General features: G+C 55.5%; 1 protein-coding gene across 1 annotated transcript; it reads left to right on the top strand.

Annotated features, from left to right (window-relative positions):
* Positions 1 to 206: 206 nt before the first annotated feature.
* CLEC11A (C-type lectin domain containing 11A) lies at positions 207 to 2,566 on the top strand. The gene is made up of 4 exons (XM_023650254.2): positions 207 to 632; positions 871 to 1,060; positions 1,340 to 1,531; positions 1,884 to 2,566. Exons 1-4 carry the CDS (start codon positions 486 to 488, stop codon positions 2,327 to 2,329), a joined length of 975 nt encoding a protein of 324 aa, XP_023506022.1. The 5' UTR covers positions 207 to 485; the 3' UTR covers positions 2,330 to 2,566.
* The last annotated feature ends 7,180 nt before the right edge of the window (positions 2,567 to 9,746 follow it).

The following is a 9,746-nucleotide window of genomic DNA, read 5'->3' on the forward strand; positions in this document are numbered from 1 at the left end:
GGGGAGTGGCCAGGGGAACTCAAGGGGAGCAGGGCCAAGCCCCAACAACCCCCTGAGAGAGTTCCCAGGCAGAGGCTGTGTCCCCAGGACCCCTTGGAGAGCCAGCCGGCTCCACCCTCTTCCTGACCCTTGGAGCTTTTGGCCACCACGGCAGGAGGAAAGAGGAGGGCGGAAGTGAGTTCTGGAAAGTGGGAAGAGGGGGGTGTGTGGGGACACCCAAGGCGGGATCCAGGCTTCGGAACGTTGGAGGTTTCCGGCCACAAAGGCAGGGCCTCGGGGGAGCCAAGAGAGGCGGAGAGAGACACACAGAGGAGTAGAGACCAACAGACAGAGACAGGAGTTGGGAGAGACTAGAAAGAAGCTGGGGGAGGCAGCACCAGGGGGCTGGTGATCTGCACACAGGGTTGGGGGGCACACACCAGTCCCCAGAGACACCTCCCCAGAGACAGCCTGTCTGCCCCCTCGGGTGCTGGGAGCCCAGCTTGATGCAAGCAGCTTGGCTCCTCGGGGCCCTGGTGGTCCCCCAGCTCCTGGGCTGCAGCCATGGCGCTCAGGCAGCCGACAGGGAGTGGGAGGGGGGCTGGGGAGGCGCCCAGGAGGAGGAGCGGGAGAGGGAGGCCCTGATGCTGAAGGTGAGTTGGGGCGTGCTGGGGCCCTGTGGAGGAACCGTGGGCTTGGGAGGGGGTATTCCTGGGTGGGGAAGGTGGGCGAGGGGGAGGATGGGAGAGGCTCAGAGGATGTGGCCCATGGGTTCAGAGAAGTGATTCAGGGGCAGAGAGCCAGCTTACAGCTGGAGAGGGGGTGGCCGAGCGTCTGGGGAGCCAGCATGGGGCTGACAGGCTGGCTCTGACCATTCGGCCCCTGTCTCAGCATTTACAGGAGGCCCTGGGGCTGCCGGCTGTGGGGGGGGATGAAAATCCTGAGGGAACCTCTGAAGGCAAAGGGGCCTTGGGGGCCGAGGAAGATGGTCTGGAGGAGGCAGAGGAGGAGGAAGCAACGCCAACCCTCTCCTCCAGTCCCAGCCCCTCTCCCACCCCTGAGGACACCGTCACTTACATCCGTGAGTAACCATTAGCTCCGCCCTGCCCCCAGGCCTCCGCGGTCATTTGCACAATTGCCCACCTCCCAGCCCTGAGCCCCTACACCCGCAACAGCCCGGAATCCCGGCCTTGCCTCCTAAGAGCCCGGGGCCACCGGTTCCTGCCTTCCACGAGTCCCGAGTCCCCCCTACCCCAACTCTGCCCCCAGGAGCCCTAGGGCCCCGTCACCCCCCAGGTCCTCGGGGCTCCCGGCTCCGCCCCCAGGGTCCCCGTCCAACGTGCGCCCTGTCGGTCCGCAGTGGGCCGCCTGGCCGGCCTGGACGCGGGCCTGCACCAGCTGCACGTCCGTCTGCACGCGCTGGACACCCGCGTGGTCGAGCTGACCCGGGGGCTGCGGCAGCTGCGGGAGGCGGCGGGCGACACCCGCGACGCGGTGCAAGCCCTGCAGGAGGCGCAGAGCCGCACTGAGCGCGAGCACGGCCGCTTGGAGGGTGAGTCCGCACCGCGCCGGGCGGGCTGGGAGAGCGGGTCGACCCGGCTGGGGTGGGGGTACGGCGGGAGGAGGGGCCCGGAGAGGTGGGGAGTCCCGGTGTCAGGGGGAGGGGGTTCCTGGAGATTTGGGGAGTGTCGACGGACGGGGAGGGTCGATGCAGGGAGCCTGCGGGCGGTGGGGGAGACGCGCTGGGCTCCCCGAGGTGGAGCAGACCCCACTCCGGCCGCGCCACGCCCCCTCCAAGCCCATCCCGACGGTCTGGCCCCGCCCCCGGCGGCCCTGGAGCTCCGCCTCCCCGCGGTTCTGACCACGCCCCCGAGGCTCTGACCCCGCCTCCACCCCGCCCACAGGCTGCCTGAAGGGCGTGCGCCTGGGCCACAAGTGCTTCCTGCTCTCGCGCGACTTCGAGGCGCAGGCGGCGGCGCAGGCGCGCTGCGCGGCGCGGGGCGGGAGCCTGGCGCAGCCGGCGGACCGGCCGCAGATGGAGGCGCTGAGCCGCTACCTGCGCGGCGCGCTCGCGCCCTACAACTGGCCCGTGTGGCTGGGCGTGCACGACCGGCGCGCCGAGGGCCTCTACCTCTTCGAGAACGGCCAGCGCGTGTCCTTCTTCGCCTGGCACCGCGCGCCCCGCCCCGAGCCCGGCGCCGCGCCCAGCGCCGCGCCGCATCCGCTCAGCCCCAACCAGCCGAACGGCGGCGCGCTCGAGAACTGCGTGGCGCAGGCCTCGGACGACGGCTCCTGGTGGGACCACGACTGCGAGCGGCGCCTCTACTACGTCTGCGAGTTCCCCTTCTAGCGGGGCCGGTCCCCGCCTCTCCTCGCCGTCCCGCCCCCTGCCCTCCGCGCGGGCCGTGCGCCCTGCCAGGACGCCCCTCCCTCCCTGCCCGTGGATGGAAGGGAGGCCCCCCTGGCTGGGCGATCCCAGGGGTGGGGGGCCTCCTGCGGGCCCGGGACCCCTTCCTTGCCTGTGTCTTTTCTAGAAGCGGCGGGCACCAGGCTAGATCCGCTGCCAATAAAGCCTTGTGGAATCTGACTTGAGCAGGCAATGAGGGGGAAGAGGGAAAGGAGGGCACTTCGGGCCTTTTTTTCTCCGCGGGGCAAGCGAGAAGGGCAGCCCCTGGCCGTCGGATGCCTGTCCTGTCCCGCTTTTATGGATACAATTTGAGCCCCAGAATCGAGAGTGGTGGAGAACGCATGTGCCTGTGTACGCACGGTTTTCCGCTTCTGCGCACAGATGCCCGGAGTACGCGCGTGCACACGCTGCGGACGCCTCCCCGCCCCCCCCCCCCCATCCTGTCCCACTCACGGCCTTTGGGACCCAGGACCTATCAATCATTGTCCCAGGCCATGGTCCTGGTCAGAGAGATCTTGGGGAACGACAGGAGCTACAGGCCCTGACAAGTCCTGCGGGAAAGACCCCGTTTAATTTTGTTTAGTGTGTTTCAAACTTGTTTCACAAGATGGTACATAACATCAGGCCCTGTGCTGCTTCTCCCACCCCAGGGGCATGTGTGGAGACACCAACGTTTTTTTGAGGGGCGGGAAAGATTAGCCCTGGGCTGACATCTAGGGCCAATGTTCCTCTTTTTGCTGAGGAAGACTGGCCCTGAGCTAACAGCCGTGCCCATCTTCCTCTACTTTATATGTGGGACGCCTGCCACAGCATGGCTTGCCAAGCGGTGTGTAGGTCCTTGCCCAGAATCCGAACCAGCAAACCGTGGGCGGCTGAAGTGGAGTGTGTGAACTTAACTGCTAAGCCACGGGGCTGGCCCAAGAGACACAAACGGCCTACCCAGCCTGGGAGAACAGGCTCCCTCCCAATGCCCCCTTCTCTGCTGCCTGCCTGTGAGGCCGTGAGACAGTCCCCTGCTCCCTCTGAGCCTCAGTTTCCTCATATGAGCATGGGCACGGTCACCCCTACCTTGTATGGCTCTTGCTGAGCCCAGAAAAGTGAGCATTTGGGAACTGGTGGGGCATGAGCCACACAAGACCTTTCCTTCCCCACCATTGTTCATGCCCTGATTCCCTGGGGCAGCGAGGACACTCAGCGGATGGCCAGCCTGGGCCTCAGCATGGTGGACAACTCTGGGCGAGGTCCTCTAATTTGGGGATCACCCCAGTGTCCCCCACTACTGGGATCATGGTCCTGACCCTGACATCATCATGGAGCCCAGGAACCCAAGTGTGACCCCATCTATCCTTACATCTCTGCCCCTGCCCCTCCCTCGGCCGTGGCAGCACCCTGTGCAAAGTGTCACCGTTGGATCCGCCCTTGGGAAGAAGGAGCCACACAGTCATCTCCAGAAGAGGAGAGCGCGATGCGCCCCCCTCCCTTCAGGACTCATTTCTCAGCCCCATGGCCTCCCTCTGAGGTACAGAGTGGCCGGCTAGGGGGTGGGGGAGTGGCCTCAAAGAGGGGAAGACCTTAAAATTCTGACCCCTCCGAGCTTGTTCCCAGGATGGGGGTGGGGCAGCAGGCTGTCAGAGGGAAGACATGGATGGGTATCAGCTAACGCCAGGAGGGGTCCACCCTCACAGACCTCACATTCTGGAAAGTAAGGGGATGGGGCGGTTGGATGGTTATACCCGCCTGGATTCTGGAGCCAGATGGCCAGAGTTCTAATCCTACCTCAGCCACTTACCTACCCTGCAAACTTGAGCCAGACTTCTCTCCTGACCCGGCCCTGGTCAGCCAGACTGGGGGACCCTCGCGGGGCAGGGCCGGGGATGGCCAGCTCCGTGTCCCCAGCAGCCCCTGGCACTTGGGAGCTCTTTGAATGAATGAGGATGCTTGTGTGGGGCCGCGTTGGGGACCCTGAAATGCGTCGGATCTCTTCCTCCCTGGCCTCCGCCAGGCCCAGGTCAGTTCCCTCCCCTGGGCTCCCACAGGGCCGGGGGCTCTCCTCTTCACACCTCCCGTCACTTTCCGTGCCACTCTGTGGTCAATATCTGTCTACAGGGCCTGGGGCTGCCATAACAGCCCTGGGACAGAGCTGTGGGCGCACAGAGAGGTCGCGGTGGGGAGTGGAGGACATTTGCAAGGACTGTTGATGCATCATATCAGTGAGCCTGTGCATTGCATTTGGGGCTGATTCGTGACTTAGTTCCGTCTATGGGAACCCTGCCCCCTCCTCCAAGAAGCCTTCCAGGACCTCCCAAGGGTAGGTGTTTGCCAACGCCTCCCCTCCCTGGCTCTCTGCGGAGCACCTGCGGTTTGACAGCGCGGAGCCGCGGACCGAAGAAGGCCTGAGTAGCTGGTTGGGATCGATGCGTTAAGGGATCCCAGGGAAGTAGTGCAAGAAGGGCGCGAGGCCCGGGATCACCCAGCGGGAAGAAGAGAGACCAGAGGCCGCCCGGGCTTGCCAGGACTACAAATCCCAGGAGGCCAAGCGGCAGGCCCACTAAGCCCTCCCCAGAACCACGTTTCCCAGCAGCCGTAACGCAGGTCCCCTCGCAAGCCCCGCCCCCTCCTTCCACGTGGGGCTCGCCTACATTTCCCAGGAAGCCTGAGGACCACGCCCTTTGGAATAAGCAGAGCTCGGCAGTGTCCAATCAGAGCTCACACCTTTCCTCCCCACCCATCGAGTCTCGCCCCGAGGCACTTTGGGAAATGTAGTCTGGTCGTGCGTCTACGGGTAGGAAAACCAGAAGCCACAGCCTAAAGTTCGCTTAGGTTGTAACCGGTGGTCGGGTCTTCCCGATTTTTCAAAACCTTTCACCCAGATTTATCTATTGCTAACAGTTTGCCCCACGGCTTTACCTTTATCGTAATCTATCTATCCATCCATTCATCGCCCGCCTGTCCGTCCTAACCCAATCACCAGGGACAAACCAAAGTCGGGTTTACTGACCCATCGCAATGAAGGAGACCACATCCCAGAGGAGGAGCTGTGAGTAAGTTATCAGATTTGGGGGAGGAGGGGAATTTGGGTGAAATTTAAGTGAAACTGTGTTTTGATGGCTTCAGAGCAAAGCAAGGATGTGTATAAATGAGTCAACATCAGGTCTGGACTGCGAAGTGGACTCAGTGTCCCGTTTCCTTGGAAACTACAAAGTTAAGAGAAGTGTGGCATGTTGTGCCCAGAAACTCTATTGAAAGCTCGGCATCAGGGCTGGAAATCGAGGCTACTTTGTGTCAAAGTGACTTCGATCTTCCGGGCAAGAGTAGGATGCTTCGTTTTTATGGATGTACTTTCAAACAGCAAAGTTTCCAGAAGCGTATGATTTGAGAGAACAAAGTTTCTCAGGGACATAGCAACAGTCGCTCACAAAGCGGGGTTGTTAGAACACTTGACAGCTGCAGCGTGTCCCTGGGAGAAATGTTTCTGTTAACTTTGCAGCTGGCTTTATCTGTGTCCATAGATAGTCGCGAGGCAGATTTTTATAGTCCTAGCTAGTTTTCGCTTCTCAATATATCCATATATTTTCTGAAACATTTAAGGGCCAGTTACACACATTTACCCCTAAATGCTTCAGTGTGTATTTCCTAAGAATAGAGATACTTTCTTATGTAACCACAGTAATCAGCCTCCGTAAACGTAACGTTTACACAATACTTTTATCTAATCTATTGGTGGAATTCCAGTTTTGTCGGTTGACCCAAATGATGTCCTTTATAGCACTTTCCCCTGCAGTTCGGGATCCAGTCTGGGGCCAGATATTGATTGCATTTAGATGTCATGCCTCCTTAAATCTGGAACATTTCCATATTTATAATGTTGACATTTTGTAAGAACACCCCCCACTCCTTTATTAGAATAGAAGTTCCTCTCTTGGGTTTGCCTGATGTCCTCCCATGCTGTTCCATGCCTTGCCCCTAGTTTTGGTGGTTTGCTGGCAGTCTTTAGCATTCCTTGGTTTGTAGACGCATCACCCCGTCTCTGCCTTCATGAGTATCTGAGGTGAAGTGTGTCCTTCCTCTTTAGGGTCAGTTGGGAGCAGTGGGCAAGGCATGGAATGGCTTGTTTTGTTTTCTTCTTTTCTGTTGTCAGTGGTGCACCTTGAACCTGACTCCCTCCTGGCTTCTGCAGGGTTTTCCCGTACCGGCCCCACGTTCTTCATTTGTTCTTTGGAACAACTTGTCCTCTGCTCCAGCCCTAAGCCCCCACCTCCTCTAAAATACCAGCCTCCTCATTTCCAGCTGCAAGTTCCTTCTTTTCAAAGCACGGGTGGTTTGCTTGAGCCGGACCAGATGGCAGTGTGACCACAGGTTCTGGAAATTCCTGCGGGGAGGCGATTCCTCTCTCAATCTCTCTTTTCCACCGACTGCAAACACAACTGGACTTCTGGTTCTAACCCTGAGCAGTGACAGCTCCTGGGAACCTTTTGGGCAGGAAGCCACAGCTGGGGTGGAGTTGGGTGACAGAGGTGGCTGGAGGTGGAAGAGCAGCTGTGCCTTAAAAACAATCATTTTGGAAATTTTGTAATATCTGATACGTGTAAAATAATTTATGTGTAAATATTGGGGCATAAAAGACCCTCATTAAGCCCCCGCTCTGTTTAAGAATAGGGCATTATTGTTAACTGACTCTTTATCCCATCGCTCATCCCACCACCTGTAACCACTCTCCTGAATTGTGTTTATCCTTCCCTTGATTTCCATGATTACTTTGGCACATTTGTGTGTATCCCTTAACAGCATATTATTTAGTTGTGCTTGTTTTTGAGCTTTAAAGCAATGATATCTGTATTATTTTCTGGGGCTGCCATAACAAAATACCACAGGCTGGGGTGCAGAAACAACGGAAATTTATTTCTCACGGTTCTGGAGGTTGGAAGTCCGAGATGAAGGTCTCAGCAGGATTGGTTCCTTCTGAGGCCTCTGTCCTTGCCTTGCAGACGGCTGCCTTCTCTTTGTGTCCTCGCACGGTCTTTCCTTTGTGCTTGGGCATTCCTGGTGTCCGTGTGTGTGTCCAAAAGTCTCCTTCTTATAAGGACACCAGTCAGCTTGGATCAGGGCCTCATTTTAACTTAATTCATTTCTTTAAAGCCCTGTTTCCAAACATGGTCACATTCTAAGGTACTGAGGGGTTAGGGCTTCAAGATATGAATTTGGGGGGGGGTGCACAATTCAGTCCATAAGCATATCTTACGTATGTATCTGCAGCTAGCATTTTATTATTATTATTATTAAAGTCTTGATCTATTTATTTATTTATCATTGTGAGGAAGGTTGTCGCTGAGCTAACATCCATTGCCAATCTTCCTCTATTTTCTTATGCGGGATGCCACCACAGCATGGCTTGACCAGTGATGCTGGGTCCACACCTGGGATCCAAACCTGCGAATCCCAGGCTGCAGAAGCAGAGCGTGAGAACTTAACCACTACACCACTGGGCCAGCCCCTAAAGTCTTTGTCTTTTTAGAGTAGTTTTTAAGTTCACTACAAAGTTAAGAGGAAGGTCCAGAGATTTCCCCTATAGCCCCTACCCCCACACATGCGCAGTCTCCCCTGTTATCAACATCCCCACCATAGAGGGACATTTGCTATAGGTGATGAACCTACACTGACACATCTTTATCACCTGAGGTTTACATTCAGCTTCACCCTTGGTGTTGTGGAAATTAATAAAAGAAGTTGGAGCTGGGAAGGCCTGTAGGGGGAGCTCTCAGGCCCTATCGCACATGGCCAGTTACACCAAACAGGAAGAGACAGAAGCTGCATCTTGGACTGGAAGTAAAACTACTTTACTACTGAAGGAAGATTTCCCTCCCCACCCGGCAACAGCTCAGCCAATGAGAAACACTGCAGCTCAGCCAATGAGAAATGCCACAGCTCAGCCAATGAGAAGCACTGCAGCTCAGCCAATGAGAAACGCCACAGCTCAGCCAATGAGAAGCACTGCAGCTCAGCCAATGAGAAACACTGCAGCTCAGCCAATGAGAAATGTCACAGCACAGCCGATGAGAAATGCTGCAGCTCAGCCAATGAGAAATGCCACAGCTCAGCCAATGAGAAACGCCGCAGCTCAGCCAATGAGAAATGCCACAGCTCAGCCAATGAGAAGCTGTTGCCACCCTGAGCTGTTATTTTCCCCCAATGGACTTTGTTTAGGACAGCCCCTCCCTCTCCCCCTTTTTCTCTATAAAAGCAGCTCCTCTCCTTTGTTCTCTGGATTTGCCTGTGGTGAACTGTAGCATACACATCCCAAATTACAATTATTTTGGCTATTTCCCAATAAACTCATTTTGAAGGTAAAATAACCAGCAAATTTGCTTTTTAAGTTGACAGTCTTGTACCTTCTATGGATTTGGACAAATGTATAATGACGTGTATCCATAATTATACTATCGTACAGAGTATTTCCACTGCCCTAAAAATCCTCTGTGCTCCACTTATTAATTCCTCCCTCCCCCAAGGCAACCACTGATCTCTTTACTGTCTCCATATGTTTGCCTTTTCCAGTGTCATATAGTTGGAATCATACAACAGGCGGCCTTTTCAGATTGGCTGCTTTCACTTAGTAATATACATTTAAAGTTCCTCCATGTCTTTTCATGGCTCGATAGACTATTTCTTTTTAACACTGAATAATATTCTGGTATAATAATAGTCTGGATGTATCACAGTTTATCCATCCACCTGCTGAAGGACTTCTTGGTTGCTTCCAAGTCTTGGCAATTATGAATAAAGCTGTTATAAACATCCAGGTTGCAACATGCTTTTTAAAGGCAAAAGTATATTGCAAAGATTTGTTCATGTTGGTGCCCATAGCTGGAGTTCGGGCATTTTCACCGTGGTATGTTATTCTCTGGGAGAGATGCCACAATGCATTTGCTCTGTTCTGGCTGACATTTGTGCATTTTACAAATGGGCATTTGTGTTCCATTTTCTGCCATTGTGAACAATGCTACCATGGAGATGTTTGTACTCTCCCTGTTGCCACACACGTGCAAAAGTTTCTCTAGGATCTATACCCAGGTGTTCAATTGCATAGCCAGAGAGAATGGGAGAAAATGTTTCCCAACGTGGTTCTACCCATTACAGTGCCACTAGTGTGTTCTCATCCTCCCAATTCTCTACATCCTCATCAACACTCAGTACCATCAGGTGTAAAATTTTTGCCAGTCTGGTAGGTGGAACATGTTATCTGACCATGGTCTTAATTTGCATTTCCCCCATTACTAGTGAGACTGGGCATCTTTTGATGAGCTTATTTGCTATCTCACGCCCCTCTCTGTAAAATACCCATTGTAGGCTTTTACATATATCT

Source organism: Equus caballus, chromosome 10 (assembly GCF_041296265.1).
Source record: "Equus caballus isolate H_3958 breed thoroughbred chromosome 10, TB-T2T, whole genome shotgun sequence".
Taxonomy (NCBI): Eukaryota; Metazoa; Chordata; class Mammalia; order Perissodactyla; family Equidae; genus Equus; species Equus caballus.

Coding starts and splice junctions, on each gene's coding strand:
- CLEC11A (XM_023650254.2), top strand. CDS start 486: ATGCAAGCAGCTTGGCTCCTCGGGGCCCTGGTGGTCCCCCAGCTCCTG. Junction 1,061..1,339: donor GGACACCGTCACTTACATCC/GTGAGTAACCAT, acceptor GTCGGTCCGCAG/TGGGCCGCCTGGCCGGCCTG. Junction 1,532..1,883: donor CGAGCACGGCCGCTTGGAGG/GTGAGTCCGCAC, acceptor CCCCGCCCACAG/GCTGCCTGAAGGGCGTGCGC.